Source organism: Brassica rapa, chromosome A07 (genome assembly GCF_000309985.2).
Source record: "Brassica rapa cultivar Chiifu-401-42 chromosome A07, CAAS_Brap_v3.01, whole genome shotgun sequence".
Taxonomy (NCBI): domain Eukaryota; kingdom Viridiplantae; phylum Streptophyta; class Magnoliopsida; order Brassicales; family Brassicaceae; genus Brassica; species Brassica rapa.
This window is the reverse complement of record NC_024801.2, coordinates 14,346,454-14,364,643: the sequence shown is the minus strand read 5'-3', so window position 1 is coordinate 14,364,643 and position 18,190 is coordinate 14,346,454. Positions and strand designations below refer to the sequence as shown.

At 31.0% G+C, this 18,190-nt stretch overlaps 2 protein-coding genes across 2 annotated transcripts; both read right to left on the bottom strand.

The window, feature by feature from the left end:
* Window positions 1–5,505: 5,505 nt before the first annotated feature.
* Window positions 5,506–12,396, bottom strand: LOC103829479 (protein RADIALIS-like 5). Its single transcript, XM_009105134.3, has 2 exons — window positions 6,413–12,396; window positions 5,506–5,795 (listed from the first exon to the last, which is right to left on the bottom strand). The coding sequence occupies exons 1-2, from the start codon at window positions 6,679–6,681 to the stop codon at window positions 5,768–5,770; spliced, it is 297 nt and encodes a 98-aa protein (XP_009103382.1). The 5' UTR covers window positions 6,682–12,396; the 3' UTR covers window positions 5,506–5,767.
* Window positions 12,397–15,340: 2,944 nt separating this feature from the next.
* Window positions 15,341–17,876, bottom strand: LOC103829478 (jasmonate O-methyltransferase). The gene is made up of 4 exons (XM_009105133.3): window positions 17,673–17,876; window positions 17,090–17,527; window positions 16,198–16,488; window positions 15,341–15,807 (listed from the first exon to the last, which is right to left on the bottom strand). The coding sequence occupies exons 1-4, from the start codon at window positions 17,745–17,747 to the stop codon at window positions 15,430–15,432; spliced, it is 1,182 nt and encodes a 393-aa protein (XP_009103381.1). The 5' UTR covers window positions 17,748–17,876; the 3' UTR covers window positions 15,341–15,429.
* Window positions 17,877–18,190: the final 314 nt, after the last annotated feature.

Genomic DNA, 18,190 nt, shown 5'->3' with positions numbered 1-18,190 from the left:
GGTATAGAGAATTATCATGTTTGTAGAAGTAGTTTCGTTTTCATATTACGGACGTGTCTAATGGTATATGATTATTATCTTGTACCAACAATTTTTTTATTCTGTATATTTTGATAAAAATTTGCAATACTTCACTTATTCCGGTTAACAATTTGCAATACCTATCGTTAAGTTTAGATGATTTTGCTTTTATTTTGAGAGTGGTTTTGTTTCATTTTGTCAGTCCCAACTAAAAATGATGTCAAAGTGTTAATTTACTTAACCCAGCGTTGTTACAATAATTAAGTTAACAACGTCTTCTAGTTGGGGTTCGACTGAGATTATTTTATCCATGGTTAGTTAAGCGTATGCGTATCAATAGTTATTGAAAATAAAATTGATAACCTTCCAAATTTTAAACCTACGCAAAAAATATAGTGACGACATCAGAAAGGTAATGAAACTAGACCCTGAACCTGAATAAAGATCTGAATTTTCACGATATCAAGCTGCATGCACGCTTCCAAATACTGGCCATTTCATAGATCTTAAATAGTTTTCATGACTCTCAGATTTCTCAATCTAATTCAAGCCCTTCTTCTGAAACTCATACTAAACAATCCGCTCGCCAAATCGAGTCAAAATGGTCTCATAATTAGATTCGACTTAGGTGCTGAGTTGTGTAGATGGATATTGGTCTAACAACTAATCACTCAGGTTTTAATCCGGGAAAATATTTGCAAGTGCATATTAAAGTAGGTAGTAATAGTATCATATCGTATCTTTTTTTTTGTCTGGTTAATTATGCTATTACAAATTATGAGAAACATTACATTCGTCCCTGGTTTTACCGACTTCGATACCTGTATAAAAAAAACAGATGGCACATGAGATAATAGTGCTCTGGTAGTGATATGGTGTATGATAGAAAGTGTGACCTGTTCTTTTAAATGCTTGTTAATGGTCTCCAAAGACTAAACTATCTCAAGGCCCAATCTTTGCCTGCCAGATTTAATGTTAGCTAGCTAATAACAACGGCCTCACAGGCTCACTAATGAATGGGTTTGCATACCCTTCTCAGATTCTCATTCTCATATGTTAGATCAGCTGCATTTCTACTCAACTCCTCACACATTGCCTGTATATATATACATACAGAAGTAAACACATAACACTAGTTTCAAAAGAAATAAGCATAAACCAAACTCAGTCCATAGGGTACATCAACTATACCTGTCTCCGGCGAATCTTCTGCTTTGCGAATTGTAATTGAATTGAAGTCGTATTTGACACTGATCAATTGTTTGGGTCGTATTTGGCACGACCTAAATTATTAGGGTCGAAATTGACACTTTTTCGGCTTAACAATAGCTCATGGCCCACCACGTCTCACTTTGCACCAAGTCAGCAACACTAGCACGTGCCGAGTGAGGCGTGCGTATTTGGGACCGTCCTATCTCACAGCTCTGGGAAGAGGCGCTGAGTTTTAGGTGAAAGGTCGGTTTGAGGAGCTCAAATCTCGCCACTTGTAATGCGTTTATTAGGTCTTTACGTGGTGACCTCCATGAGATTAAGTGGTCGATAACTGGTCCGTATCTTACGGTTGACTTGAGCTTTTGGTGCATCCACCAACACACAATCATTTTGGTCTCTAGACTCTAGGCCATGTTTATGTATGATCAACATTTTTTTTCCTTATTTTCTTTGTCATCTAGTATTATTAATGGAGGACAAACATTTACAACTAAAGGTCCAAAAAGACAAATAAAAAAAATATATAAGAGGTCCAAAACCCAGAAAAAAAAGACGGCTAAAATAAAACAATGATCAGCCACGAAAGCTCACATGTGTTAAACACCAACCAAGAAGGACATATGTTTTGGAGCAGAGACGTCACCTAACTTCACCCATTGAAAAATCATCGCCGAACGGTTTAGTCGGCGTTCCACCGGAAGTAAACCGGAAACATGAAGTATAGAAAAGCACAGTCGGCGATGACAACAACTCAAGATCAGCTCAAAAGTAACCCTAAAATTAAAATAACATACTAAAATAATGTGATAGATCCTATATGTATAAAATATACTAAGATAATCGAACCAAATTGCTTAAACTGAACAGTGTATTTACTTATAAAATCTCACAATATACTAAAATAATAGAAATGCTAAAGTATATTTTTAAACACAACATGAAAATATAAATTATCCTAAACAAATATCCGTTCATAGTATAATTAAATAAAATTTAAAAATATATTGTATGCAAACTGTGGAAATTTTTTAAAAATATATATATTGAAAGAGTTTCTCTATTTGATTATTTCATATTATGAATTTATTATACCGAACTCAAATTTTTTTTTTTTTATAATAATAATTAATAACAAAGTAAAATGTATAAAAAATAATTATATATAAATAATGTCGAATAAGAAACATAGATAATAAGATTATAGAGTTACACACTATATAACAATAAAATGTAAATCATATATTTAAAACATTTATGATATATCAAAATTATAAATTTATAAAATAAAAATTTATCCACACATATATGGAGGTCAAAATCTAGTTAGTTGATTGTAAGGTACGATTAGAGGGATATTTAAGCTCATGCATTTTAAACATTGGGACACATATATTTATATTTATATATTGAAGATAAAATCAATACAACTATTTCCATCAATAAACACACCACACCAATATTTTTAAATCTGACACGAATACTGAATCATATTACTCTCAGCTGAGTCAACGAGTTAACCTAGGTCAACATTGTTAAACTGCAGGTTAATAAATTATAATATATAATCATATATAAATATAATAATATAAACCACTAAAAATATAAAATAATATCATTTTTTTAACAAAGTATAATTAACTTAGGATTTTACAAAAGTTTATTATTAATTCAAAAATCATCACAATTCAACTCTATTATCTTTATTTTATGACGGGTAAAATCAGCAAAAATCATCATAGAAGACATAACTTACAACTAAAATGTTATAACAGTTGAATATCTCTCATAGTTCTATGTAAAATTTAAAACATTGTTTACACATTGTTGGACCTTTATCCATACAAAATTAGAAGAATCTTTAATCAAAGCAAATATGCTTTGACTGAACCAACACTTATCGAGCAATTGAAAAAAATTATGATGTATTATGTTTGTTTGAGTTTAGTTTTTTTAGAAGTAATAATGTGGACGTATTATATTATACTGTTTTGGACAGTTTAACATTAAACAATAATTATGTTAATTATAGTTTCTGAAATTTAATGTAATCATAATTTGTGAAACAATTCGTTATCATGGAAAATATATGTATATAATATATTTTATATTTTGTATAAACATTTTTATATCATATAATATACATTTCGTTTTATATAATAATAATAATCCAAAAATAGTATAAACAAATTTGTATACATATTAACTGAATTAAACGAAAATGAATTTTATATTATCATTATCTAAAAATTATTATTTGTTGTGATAATCGAAATTAATTAAAACAGAAAGATAAATAATATATATATATATATATATATCTAGTTAAAAAATAAAACCATTAGTTAGTTTTTTTAAATGATAAAATAAGTTAATTATTAATCAAGGGTAGCAACAACTTTGACCACTATAATTTTTAATGAGAGATTTCGAATGTGAAAAATCACTTCGCAAAGAATAGTATAAATAATTAAAAATTCTCCAGCTTCATTTTCATCCGACATGAAAATAAATTTTTTGATTAATTTTAATACCAAATAAGAACTTAAGCAAAAATAACATAATAAATAAGCAAAAATATTATAAAATTAATTTAAATCTAAAAAAATAAATTAATAGTCTAATACTGTCATATCAATAATTTTTGTTTTTTAATTATTATTTTCTTCATTTTCTTCAAATGACATGCATATTATAAATTTCATTAAAGTTTAAAGAATCACAAATCTTGTATTTAATTACATTTGCATGTAGTATTTATCTATTTGAGTTCTAGTATATTCAATTCTAGATGTTTATAAAAAAAACTAAGATACATATATTATTGGAAGACTGTCCGAAGTGATACATGGAGATCGAACATTATTATATTTAATCTATTATTTACATTTGATTTTAGTTTTTAAAACTATTTTATATGGATCCGAGGAATCTCAAGTCATAAGCTTGGGTAATATTTGTTTGATAGATGGATCCTGGACGGCTGAAGCTCATTTCAGTGGATGCGGATGGGTGTGGATGGACAGTGGTGGGAACACCCAACTTATGGGGATAAGGAATCTCACGCGGCGCGAGTCACCCCTGCATACAGAATTGGAACCACTGCGGTGGGCAATGGAGAACATGCTCCAACATTCGACATGCCAGAGCTTTGGAACGGACTGCAAGGAGATGATTGCAATGTTAAAAGAGCCCCAGGCTTGGCCAAGTTTTGCGACGGAGCTGGAAAGGATTGAGACGCTCAAGACTTGCTTTCCGGAGTTCAATATCACCTATGTTCCACGAACGCGAAATCAGTTCTCAGATTTTTTAGCTAAGACTGCTAGATCATTCCATAGGGAGTTATATTTTATTGGTTGTTCTATCCCGGTCTGGTTACCCAGACCACCTCAAGCTTGAGTAATAGAATGGCCTTTTGACGTCAAAAAAAAAAAAAAAAAAAAAAAAAAACTATTTTATTTGGATATACTACATGCATAATTTATAAACTATTACAAAACTAATTTATACATCATGTAATTTCATTTCATGTTTACCTTAAGGGCATCTCCAACCCAAACTTATTTTTTCCTCTATAATTCCCACAAAAATAGAGTAACTCTATTATAAGGTAAGTTTTGCTCCAATGGTTTACTCTATAATAGAGTTACTCTATTATAGAGGGAAAAATAGAGGGATTTCACCTTTTCACTCCAAATATAGAGTGAAAAAATGAAATCTCTCTATTTTTCTCTCTATAATAGAGTAACTCTATTATAGAGTAAACTATTGGAGTAAAACTTACTCTATAAGACCATCTCCAATCACACTCTATAATTTCCTCTATATTTCACTCTAAAATAGAGTAACTCTATTATAGAGTTGAATTTGCTCCAATGGTTCACTCTATAATAGAGTTACTCTATAATAGAGTGAAATATAGAGTATTTTTGTTTTTTCACTCTATATTTGGAGTAAAAAAATAGGATTACTCTATATTTCACTCTATTATAGAGTAACTCTATTATAGAGTGAACCATTGGAGCAAATTTAACTCTATAATAGAGTTACTCTATTTTAGTGTAAATTATAGAGGAAAAAATAGAGTGCCTTTGGAGATGCTCTAATAGAGTTACTCTATTTTTGTGGGAATTATAGAGGAAAAAATAGGTTTGGGTTGGAGATGAACTACTATTTTATAGCTACAAATTTGTTTCTCAAGTTTTTGGCCAATAGTACACAACAAGTTTTTTGTACACAACATGTTTTACTACGTGGAAAACTAGAGACCACCTCTCAGTGTAAACTAGTTTATATTGATAGCTAAAGCCATCGAAAATCAAACACAATAATTGGCAAAAATATATAATAATCAATAACTAGAAACAATAACACAATAGCAACATGATTTGGCTCATTTGATGTGAAAATAAGGTTAAATAAGTAATTACGTGGCACAATGAAAAGATAAGTTCTGATCAATGATCATCAGTGTGTGATATAAGGAAATATATCGCTCTGAATCTTTTATAGCACTATTGCTTCAATGTAACAGACTTCACTGGATCCTCATATTCTTCATTAACCTGCAATAGAGTATATTTAAAAAGGATTTGTTTAATAAAAGCTTTTTCGAAAGTAACAATTTTGTCGATCACCGACCAGTAGAAAGTTACAATCACTTTTACCTATTTATATACTAATGACGGCTATCTATATGATCATACTTAAATATTATACATGCATTATCTTATCATACGTATATAAGATTCAATGGAAGACAATGTGCATGTGATGATGTACAAGGAAGATTAGATTTCATGTGACTCCTTTACCTTTAATGAGAATGCAAAACTATAGGGGATGGTGCGTGTGGTTGCATGTCTCTTATTATTCTAACTATTATTTTAGTATATAGAATAATATTATGTTAATATTATTATATAATCCAACGTTCATTGCTAATGTTAATGTTATTATTTCACCACAAAAACTAATTCATGTTAGTCCAATAACCTTCAAACTTGGAACAATTTTTCACTAAACATTTATTCTGTTTACGCACATTAGAAATCACAAAACGAATGTAGTAGAATCTATAGATTTAGTCTAAGCCACAGTAAAATTCACACAAAAAAAAACGACCACAGATTCTAAAAAACAACTAATAATTCAAAAAAAAAAAACGAGACAAAGATCTTACCTCAAATCGTAATCGTTGATGCCTCTTGATTTATTTCCAACATCGACGGTCTTGTATTTAGGCAAAGGGACTAAGTCTTGCTCGATGTTCATGAGATCTTCAACGAGAATATCGTAGTGACGTTTGACTTCCTCTGCCGATTTATTCCCGACGGCTTTGGCCACGTTTTGCCAACGGTCTGGAGTGTCTTTGTCGTAAACGGCTAAAGCCCTTTCGAATATCTTATTTTGCTTAGACGTCCAAGAGGAGCTCATAGAACTTGAGGCCATCTTTGTATTATTTAAGCTTCTTTAGGAAAAACCGTGAGATATATATTATGCGAAACAATTTCAGAGAAAGAAAAGGGATCGATGCAAAGCTACGAATACAAACGAATGCCAAGATAGGCTCCTTATATGGAGGAAAAGAGAGTTGAGAGATTCCGCAACTTGTAGTATTTATCCAATTTTCTTTTTCAGGTTAGCTATCCAAATAAATAAAAAAGTATAATGTTCTTATGGGTCTACGTTGTTTGGGTCCATATAGTTCTTTGGGAGAATAGTATCGAGAGTCAACCGTTCATATATTAGTGATCTAGTAAAATCTGAAATTAGCAGCTCGTTTCCAAGGTACTTCATTGAATCAATAGTAAAGAAAGTTGGTATGTTATATTTAATGGTAGTTATACATATATACTACAGTTCTATAGTTTTCAAAAAGTATTAATCATGGTATTTATATGATTATATCATTCACAATAAGAGAAAAGTATTCTAACTTTATATGATATCTAGATAAACTATCAAATAAAACTTCATTTATCTATTTTGGTTTGTTAAACCTTATTTATCTATTAAACTATTTGATTTAACAATTCATGATTATCTGTTGAACTCTATGAATTGGGAGAGGGTAGAGTTATCCTAAAAATGCTATGTAAAAATCGATATGTTTTTCTCTCTCGGGTCCTAATTAAAAGAAATTATATATTAATCTGCTATATGTTAGTATATTATAGAGTGCAGTAAAGGAATTTTTTTTTTTGAAAACGTCAAACGATGAAATAAAAAAACAAAAACGTTAGAAGAGAGTGGTATATGCAGAGAAACGGAAGACTGAACAAGAACCCATCCCGTCTGTTACACTCCAATGAATCAGATTCACCTTAGCTATAATGCAATAGAAATATGTGCTGATAAGACGAACTATAATATCTTCTCTGATAAATTAAATTATAATATCATATTCACATGATAATGTCTAACACAATCATTGTTTGATGTGAAAAGAAAAATGATTTGATGAACAAATTCTAAAGGTGATTACGGATTCAATATGTCATCTCATATACCAAACTTCATGGAGATTTATGATATCTTTTATACTATAATATATATATTGTTTATAGACAAAATAGTTATTTGAAGGAGATGGAGATAGTACTCTTGGGGCACTTGGAATCTAATAACTTATCTCGTGTGATGGAGAAAACCAATTTTGGAGACAACCATTTAAATACGAGCCACTTAAAATTTTCTGAAAAAGAATAATACCATAAGGGATATTATCATCTCCTTTGGGGATAAAATTCCAATATCTCTATCTCTGCATTGATTCTTATCATTTTGTATTTTTATTTTGTTTATGAAAATGAATTTCTTAATAATTATTACAAAATATATGTCTCATATATATATATATATATATATATATATATCGACCCATGTTCTTTATATAATACTTCGAAATTTTTTTATTTAACATTTACCTAATAATATTTATCGTGCGATCTCAATTGCCGAAGGTATGCTATGAACAGTTTGTTATGGGATAGCAAACATATATATCATATTATCATACAGCCATGCAATAGTTTTTTTTTTTTGTGCACGCAATAGTTTTATAGGCATAACATTTGAATGAGTGCGTATTTATATATTATATGACCTTGGTTTGGTTATCGGATTACCAGTTTGGGGTGTTATCACTTTGTTGTCATCTAGTTGTCTACTAGTTTCTTAGTCAGACACTAGGCAACTCGTTTTCCCCATTGATTTGTGTTGTCATTTTGACAAATGTTCTTATCCTTTTGTTCGTAGATAATTAAGAAAAGAAATCGTAACATTTTTTTTCTGTATAATTCGTCGTTTGAAATTTCAAATATTAAGATAATTCTATAGGATGACCCTAAAAACTTTAGATAAATATTATAGCACACAAGAGTAAAAAATTATCAAAATGTTTCATTAAATAGTTGAATAGATATATACTTATACAGTAGAAGTAATTAATCTAGATTTATAGTTTAGATTTGAAAGTGGATTTTGGGAAGTAGGTTTAGGATTTTTAAAAATAAATAGATAAATATTTAAAATTTACAATAAAACTTTAAAAAATCGTTTCAACAAGAATTTTTTGATTTCAGAATAAAATTTTGAAAAAAATCGAAAAAGATTTGAATTCAAAAAAGTATTATTCAAAATAATAATAATTTTTTTATTATTTATTAAATTAATTAGGTGTATTTAAATATCTATAAAATAAAGATGAAATTATTTTTTCTCTTTTAATAAAACTATTTTTGATCATTGTTCTCATTGTGTGCTTTTTTGGTGAAAACCCCGATTTTAGAGTCATCTGATAGAATTGCCCCTATATTAATTTGTAGTGTTAGTTAAGCATTCATTTTGAATGATTTTATTAAACATTCTAAACCGGGCATTGGTTACAAATTGATCATAGTATCATTGTGTAATCTCGACATAGCATATGAAAGAACTACTACAAGGTAATTACTACTTGGTAGAATCAATTTGGAACCATCTGCTAGAAGTTGTAACAATCCTAACTATCCCACTACATCATAGGAACACACTATCACCCCGACCATTTGAATACCGAAACCTAGATGTCTTAGCTATGGCATACAAGCTTTAGTTATAATTTGGAGCGACAGTGAAAATTTATTCAGAAATGCATAAATTTTATTTTCAGAAATCTTTTTTGACGTATAATATGTTTTAAATTATGTTAAATAATTTGATTGTGATTCAGAGTTGGAGAGATGAGCATAGCATAGGGCCGAATAGATATTTAAAATGTAGAGGGTGATTTGAGTATTATTCATAAATTTGAGGGTTCTTTATGAAAAATACCAATTAGTGAAGAGTACACAGCAAGACAGCCCTAATACTTGAGCTAGGGTTTAGGGTTCTTCCTTGTACATTCAAGCAAGGAGATGAAATAGCAGTCTTCAGTTTGCTAGCCAAGCACTACAAGTGTCACTAGTTGTGCCCATGTCTGAGGTAGGATCCAATCATCTTCGGCTTATTCTCTCTCTATCTTTGTAACATACTTCCTGATTAAGTTTGGTATAGAAGATGCTCACCTTCTTAAATTGAGCCTGCTAGGCGTTATACATTTATTCGAAAAGATATCATTGCAGTGAAAGAAGAGGGATACAAGGTGTACTGGCAGTGGCGGAGCTACAGCAGTGGAGAGGGGGGCAGCTGCCCCCAACAACTTTCATTATTTATCATCATTGTTACCAAAATAACCAAATTCTTAGTAGCTCAGTTGGTGTTGCCTCTAGTGAAAAATTGTCCCTGCCCCCACCATACCATAGTTCGACACCTAGTTAGTCCCTCCATTTCAATTTTTTAAAACATTTATCAGTTATAAAAAAATTATTGATCCTTCCTATTTTGCTGGCTTTACGTAGACAAGTATCTTTGACAAAATATTTAATGTATTTTTTCTCTCCATATTTTTTAACATCGTCGATATTTTATTTAAAGAGGTTGCTTAAAAACATTTTATATATTTTTAGTTGATTAACTAGTTGATGCTATAACTAGTTTAAAAATTCTATATTTTCCATGTTTTGGTTATTTTGCTTAGTCTTAACAAATAAATACTATTTATAAAAACTATTAAATTTATATGTTAAACTATATAATAATAAAAATATTTTCTTTTAAATACCAGTAGTTATTACTTTATATAATAATAAATATATATATATATATATAATTTATTTAAATATTAATTATTAATAAATAATTTAATTAATTTTTGCCCCCAATAAAAAATATTTCTGGCTCCGCCACTGTGTACTGGTCACCTTTCATGGGACTCCACATCAGAGGTAAAATTATATAAATGGCCAACAAAAACATGAGAAAATTTTGACTTCTTCAACCATAAAACTACTTTGCTTATTGCATATCAGGTTCAGTCTCATTTCTTGTCAAGGGTATCCTTTCTTAAAACTGAAAGATCTTTTATTTTCAAAAAACTTTTATATAGCATCAACGAGCAAAATGAAAATAGTATGATGAAACCCATGAAGATTCTGCACTTCCAGATCCATGTACTTTAGTACATGTGACTAGCTAGCAGAAAGAAACCATCAATCGGGCAGAAAATTCCAATATTTGTCAGTCTTTCTTTTTGAATATATCTTGTGCTTATCTTGTTGTAAAGCTGGCATATTGTTACTGTTTCATAGGTTTGAAAATGAGTTAGACATAACTACAAAGGGAATATGAGAATCTTTTCTTGCAATATGAAACGGAGGTAATATTTTGTCCTTCTCAACATCAGTAGCTTGTGTATTCTGTTTCTTATTACTCTACACCTACAAATTGAGTGCTTTAAGGCAAAGTTGGGCTAAAATGATTTATCTGGTGAAGCGACATGCAAGCATTTTTGTCGAGTCGTTGGTAATGTGCATCAGGATGAAAGCAGTGTACATCTTAGGGATCAAGAAGCTATTCTTCTCATTAAGCAACTCCAAGAGAAGTGCATTTATTCTTTTCTTTACCTTCAACTGGAACGTCTAGTTAAGTATCTTTTCTTTATTCTATATTAGATTTGAGTGCTACAAATTGGAACCAGCAATAAGGACATACTGGATTTGAGAGATCCTCACTACCACCGAACTCACGGGTCAAACACTCTCCATGAAACCGAACAAGACAGTCAACCCCATAACAATGTGATACTCGCTCTTTTGAAACTTCACAAACAATACAAGTATCAGATTTAAGTGGCTCTGATCCTATCTTCCCCAAGAGGACAATGACGCTTCTTGTGAGGCCGCACAGTATCTGGATCAATCTCTTATGAGAAGATATGAACAACTTAACAAATAGGTTCAGTTTCTAAATGTACCATGTAGGTTTTGAAGCTTGAATTTAGAATTTGGATTTGGGATTTGTCACTCTGTTAGGTTATTGATATCTTCTCATAGGAAATATTTGGATCTAAAGATTTTGATCCAGATACTATGCGGCCTTCTAAGAAGCGTCAGTGTCCACTTGGGGAAGATATAAGAGGATCAGAGCCGTTTATATCTGATGCTTGTATTGTTTGTGAAGTTTCCAAGTTGTAGCACTCAAATCTAATATAGAAGAAAGAAAAGCTACTTAACTAGACGTTCCAGTTGTAGGAAAAGAATAAATGCACCTTCTCTTGGAGTTGCTTAATGAGAAGAATAACTTCTGGATTCCTAAGATGTACATTGCTTTCATCCCGATGCACATTACCTACGACTTGACGATCTAAATGTGTGCATGTTGCTTCACCAGATAAATCATTTTCGCCCAACTTTGCCATAAAGCACTCAATTGTCTTTCGTTGGTGATTCTCTATTGGAAGGTGCAGAGTAATAAGAAACAGAAAACACAAGCTACTGATGTTGAGAAGGACAAGGTATTACCTCGGTTTCATATTGCAAGAAAAGATCCTCATATTCCCTTTGGATTCTGTTGGGCTCGCTTTCAAACCTATGAAACAATAACAATATGCCAACTTTACAACTAGATAAGCACAAGATATATTCAGAAAGAAAGATTGATGACCACTACGGGACTGTTCTGCGTGATTGATGATGGTTATTTTCATCTTGCTCGCTGATGCTATGTCCCTCTAGACTAATATCTACTTTGTGTCATTTTTGCCCATAACACCCTTTAATATTTTTGAAAATAAATTTAATAAATAGTTTTACAAACAAAAAAAAAGAAGGAAAAATGGTAACTTTTGATAAAATACCAATATGAACTTAGTGGTATTTTTTCAGTTTTAAAAATGTTAAATCATAAATTTTAGATTATGTTCTAAATAAAGTAGAAATGACATTCTACGAAGTAGAAAACAAAATTCATTTTTTTCATTGAATCTACAATGTTTAGAATACATGATCTACGTAAATAAGAGTATTCTAAAAATATTTAGAATACACATTTCGCGCTTAACCTACCGATCTAAAATCTTTAGAAATCAAAATCTACACATTAATATAAATCTACAATACGTAGAAACCGACTTCTACCGATTTACTGTAAATCTAAAACATGTAGAAATCAAAATCTACATATTACTATAATTTTAAAAACCTGTAGAAATCGATTTCTACAAATTAGTTGTATTCTACGGATAAAAAATCAGTTCCTAAAAATATGGAAACAAAATATTTGGGAATATTCACATTCATATTTTGAAAAAAAATTGATTTTTTATAAAAAAAACAAAAAAAAAAACGAAAAAACAAAAAAAATTACAACTTTAAGGGCATTATTGTTATTTTGAAAATAATTAGTCTAATAGGACATAAAATATATAAAATTAGTTTAAAGGGACATAGTTATCATTTTTTTGCTCTAAAAAAACAATTTTCCCTATAAAATTTCACTTTTTACCCCTTCCGCAAATGGAAGTAGCGGGCCTGTCTCACGCTCGGATATTTTAGATTTAAGAGAGGATCCTCTCGACAAGACATGAGACTGGACCTGATATGCAAGAAGCAAAATATTTTATGGCTGAAGAAGTCAAAAATAAAAAAGACCATGGGCTTTAGTGGATTTGAGCTCTGTGGATGCGGTTTGCCCAATAATAGAGTTTTTAAAATTGGGTTTTTTCGCCAAAATAAGGTTTTCTCGCAAAAATCATGTTTTCGTTAAAAGTGAGTTTTTTGCCAAAACTATAAAATTAAGTTTTTTCGCTAAAATAACAAAATCGAGTTTTCTCACCAAAATTGAAAAATCAGTGTTTTCCGCCAAAATCAAAAATTTCCACAAAAATCAGATTGAGTTTTCATGCCAAAATTACAAATTCGAATTTTCTCGCCAAAATCGTGAAATTGAGTTTTTCGCCAAAATTGACGTTTCCTGCCAAAATCCCAAATTTTAGTTTTTTCGTCAAAACCGTAAATTTAAAATTTTCCTTTAAAATCGCCAAATTAAGTTTCTGCCAAAATTCGCAAAATTTGAGTTATACCGCCAAAATTGTAAAATTGAATTCTTTTTCAACCAAATGAGTTTTTGGCCACAACCACAAGTTATATTTCACACCAAAACTATAAAAACAAAAAAAAAATTACAAAATATTATTTATCCAATAAAACTGCAAAACAAGTATTTCCACCAAAACTACAAAAACTTGTTTTTTTCCGTTAAAACCACAAAGAACGGATTATGATGTTTTGAATATCTAAACGACCCCAATAGCAAATTTGTGTTTGTAACATGTTTAATTATATGGTAATATAATGGATTCTATGGCAATCTATGTTAACATTGGCGTTAATGAATTTAGTCCTTAATAGATTTGGTACTTAATAAACATGGTCACTATTTGTCCACAAACAAAAAATAGGCAAATAGATATGGATAAATGAACGTGGGCTAATCCAATTGACGGCTCCAACTTAAAGCAAAGTGCCTTGTGGCTGTACCGAAGTCTCATTTTAATTCAGTACAGATTTCTGTGCAAACGAGTGAAAAGGGTTTTTTTTCTTTTCCATCAAAGATTGATTTTATAGATATTCAACAACTGATACAAGATCAACAAAGACCAACGAACACATGATTAATTCGTGGTTAGCTAAGCCGACGGATAAAGAAATATCCGAGTGAAAAGGGTTTATAGGGGGTTTAAATTTCTCTGTGGATCACAAGGATCAATTTTCGGCCATTGGGCCTAAACGATTACTGCTACTTCCTTCAGGAAGCATGGAAACAGAGTAATGTTACTAGTTATTAGTCCATTTAGCTGAGTTTCACATGTGGATTGAGGCGATAGTTAGTATTTAGTATTTAAAGGCGAAACATGGATAGTAGCTATTTAAGAGTAGAGCTAGTGCTTATGATCTGATTGTTGTAGCTCTATCAAGAAGCTATTGCCCTGCTGAAGTAGATAAGCAAAACTGCGAGACAGCCTCTTATTATAGATTTTTATCACTAGACATATGTAACTCCAAGGCACAAACATGATTTTATTAGAGAACTTTTTTCTAGAATGACACTAATTTTTTTTAACATAAATATAAATATGATACACAAGGATCCAAAATGTTTCACTAAAGAAGTAAACTGATATTTATATTAATGGGGTTAACTAATCTAGATTTAGAATTTTGGGATGGGGTTTAGAATTTTTTTTTAAAAAATAAATATTTCAAATTTATGATAATTTTTTTAAATAGTTCCAAAAGAATTTTCGAATTCCATAATAAAATTTTGAATTTTTTTTTTGAAAAAAAACAATTTGAAAAAATTATAAAAAGTTCGAATTCAAAAACTTATTATTCAAAAATGATAATTTTTTTATTTTTTAATTACTATTTATTGTAATAATAATTTATTGTAATAATTATTTTTTATTTATATATCTATAAAGTAAAAGTACAGAGGTTTTTACTCTTTAATAAAACTTATTTTGGTCATTTTATTTTTTGTGTGCTTTTGATGAAAAAAATTATTTTAGTTTATTTTGAGAGAATTGCCCATTTTATTATAATCCAACCAAAGGCATTAAGTTGTACAATCAGTTCTTAAAAATTAATGATTTCACTACAATTAGCTAAAGTGTCAGTTAAACAACAAATTAACAGACTTGTTTTTTAAAAAAGCACATGTAAACATCTTTGCTTTAACTTACTTTGGGTTTCCATGAAAATCACACATTTTATTTATATTTATTCTTGAAGCAAGTGACAATATTACAATACTCCATTAATTAAAAAGTACAAGTGATCAACCCATCTTTACGAGCGAAATATTAACAATAGCGTATCGAGGTGAGCTCACATATGAGTACTCTCCCACTATTTTTGCATACCTTTCAAAAAGTTCGTCCATCACATTATGACCAAATGTAGGTTCTAGCATCGGCTCTATCACAGCTCGAATTGTTTTAGCCACTCTTCTTCCACTAGCTAGGGCTTCCGGTTTGGATCGTAATATGTCATAGTTTTCCTCGGTGACACTCCCACCTTCCCAATTAACAGGACTTACCTCAAGTCGATCAATCAAAAAAGAACCTTCTTTCTCGATCACCATTTTCAACTCTTCGGAGCTCGCAGCATAGTAAGGAGCGTTGAAAGCATCGATCTTCTCTTCTTCGATGATACCCTTTAGAAGAAGAACATAAAAGAAAGAAAATTTTAGTTATTACTTATTGAGTACTAAACTTGATTGGGTTATATTATCTATTGGTCCAATATTCATATGGCTGAGCTACTGTTTGGCACACTACCAAACAAAATTTATATGGTAGCAAAACTATGTGTATATAGTATTAAATGTATCAGTTGTCCTTACATTTAAGCAAAATATCATTTGAGAAAGTTCAATAAATTTGGAAAGAACACATGGGGCCACACATTTTAGTAGGATTTAACTGGTCAAGTAGCGTGCCACGGTCAGATCCCTATAGAGTAATTAATATGGGCCATATATATCGAGCCCTAACAGACTGTTTACATGTTGGTTCGAATTAATGGTAAACAAGCAACACTATACCTCATTTGCCATGGACATGAGAGCTTGAGCTAGGAGCTCCCATTGATAGCAACTCTCTTCGGTTGTAGGATCCAGTGAGCTTCTACCTAAGAGCGATAAGACCATTCGTCCTCCAGGAACCACCTCCTCGGATCGCGATCTAAGAAACACCAAGAAATCGGATTGGAACTGAAGAGCATAGGCTTTATGTACACTCTTAGGACTTGTCTTGGATAGGTATATTTTCCCTTTGTTGTCTAAATCAGCTGTTATGATCACTCCATCTTCCTTGCTCACCTCACCACATGGAACCTTGTATATGGTTGATAACTTAATTTGTTAGTATGCACTATTTACCTTACAATGTGTGGTATTTTGATGAAATGAAAAAAATTATCTGGACCACGTTGGTATTTTCTAGTGTGATTATGTATCATGTGTGAACCACTAGGTTTCCCGATTTTTTTGTTTTGTCTTGGTTTTCTCGAATAAGAAAGATTCCCACGCACTAAATTTCCCTTAATAAAATTAAAAGGTATATTACTTGCGTAAATGTTTTTTTGGTACTGTATCGTGAAACGACGTACTTATTCATGAAAAAATATCGTCATTATCACAAACTCCTTGTATTTCAAAATTACGAACGATGGCAAAGCATATTTTCTTGAAATATATTTATAAATAAATAATTATTGTAACTATGATTTCCAGTCATAATAGTATTCCTGTAATCCTGTTTAATTATTCATTATCAAAATGCAAGTTGGCAAATGGGTTTTACCAAATAAAAAAAGTTGGCAAATGCCAAATGGCATTAATATTTTGAAGAACATAATTAAATATATGATTTTAACATTTTACCAAAAAAAGAAAAAATTAAATATATGAATCAACAAAGAAAAAGAAAACACACCTGAGACAACCAGTGCAAACTAGAAGAAGAATGAACAAAGTGAAGGCTCTGGCGAGGAAACAAACGTCCGTAGAAAGAGCCAGGAACCGCCGATATAAAACACGGTCCTTCTCCTCTGCGGTCAAAACCTAAGCAATCATTATTATTGTCGTCTCTCTTCTTGAGCCGGTCATAGAACTCCGGCAAAGAAGCAAATATGTAGTTGAAGTCGTTGCTAGGGAGGTCGTTGAGAGAGACTTTGAGCTCAGGGACAGGACGGTCAAGGTCAAGACACACGTTTTGGATTGTGTCTACGATGTTAGAGATAGACAAGAGACTATTGGGACCGGAGGAGCAACCTAAGTCAGCGATTCCAAGACTCGAAATATCTGAATTGCTCAACATTAGTTTTTTCAAGGCCTCGTCCACTGCCCTTCTGCCTAGAGATATTATGTTGCTCTGCAGATTACATAAACATTGTACACATTTATCATTATATTTTTAGGTCTAGCCATAACAAAAATAAATATAAAATACATAGATGGCTATATGCTATATGTGTACACAAGACTACTAGGAAGATGTTCTGAAATAAAATTCCAACCTGAACGATGGAGTTTTTGGCATAACTTGTTTCACCATTTCCTTTGTTCATGTGAAGAATTTGCATTACTACCATTTCTCTCTCTCTATGTCTCTTTCTAAGACAGAAGGTAAATGATGATAACAAGTGATGTTGGGTCGCTATATATAACGAAAGAGGGCAAGCGTTGTAAAGGGAGCAGTTCTATCTATGACAGCCACATGCATGATGCATCTTATGTACATTAAGTTTATCTCTTCATACTGTTTTATTTATGAATTTCCTATATATTAAAAATTGTTCAAGTTGATTTAAAAGCAGTAGTTATAAGTCATTTTCGATCAGAACTTAGAAATAGATTTGAAACTCGTCATAGTAAACTGTTTCAAAGAGTTTCAATTATTCATTACAGTTAATGAAAAGTTAATGATTATTGCAAGGATATTCAGTCTTGTGTTACTCTGGGTAAGAGATAGATTATTATTAACCACGTGTGGTTTCATATTGCTTTCGAAGGAAAGCAGATTTCGAAGGAAAGC

Excerpts from the sequence above, each read along its gene's own strand:
- LOC103829479 (XM_009105134.3), bottom strand. The coding sequence starts at position 6,681 with ATGGCCTCAAGTTCTATGAGCTCCTCTTGGACGTCTAAGCAAAATAAG. Across the intron at positions 5,796-6,412 it reads ATCAACGATTACGATTTGAG|GTTAATGAAGAATATGAGGA; the intron begins GTAAGATCTTTG and ends ACTCTATTGCAG.
- LOC103829478 (XM_009105133.3), bottom strand. The coding sequence starts at position 17,747 with ATGGTAGTAATGCAAATTCTTCACATGAACAAAGGAAATGGTGAAACA. Across the intron at positions 17,528-17,672 it reads CCAAAAACTCCATCGTTCAG|AGCAACATAATATCTCTAGG; the intron begins GTTGGAATTTTA and ends TGTAATCTGCAG. Across the intron at positions 15,808-16,197 it reads TCATGTCCATGGCAAATGAG|GGTATCATCGAAGAAGAGAA; the intron begins GTATAGTGTTGC and ends CTTCTTCTAAAG.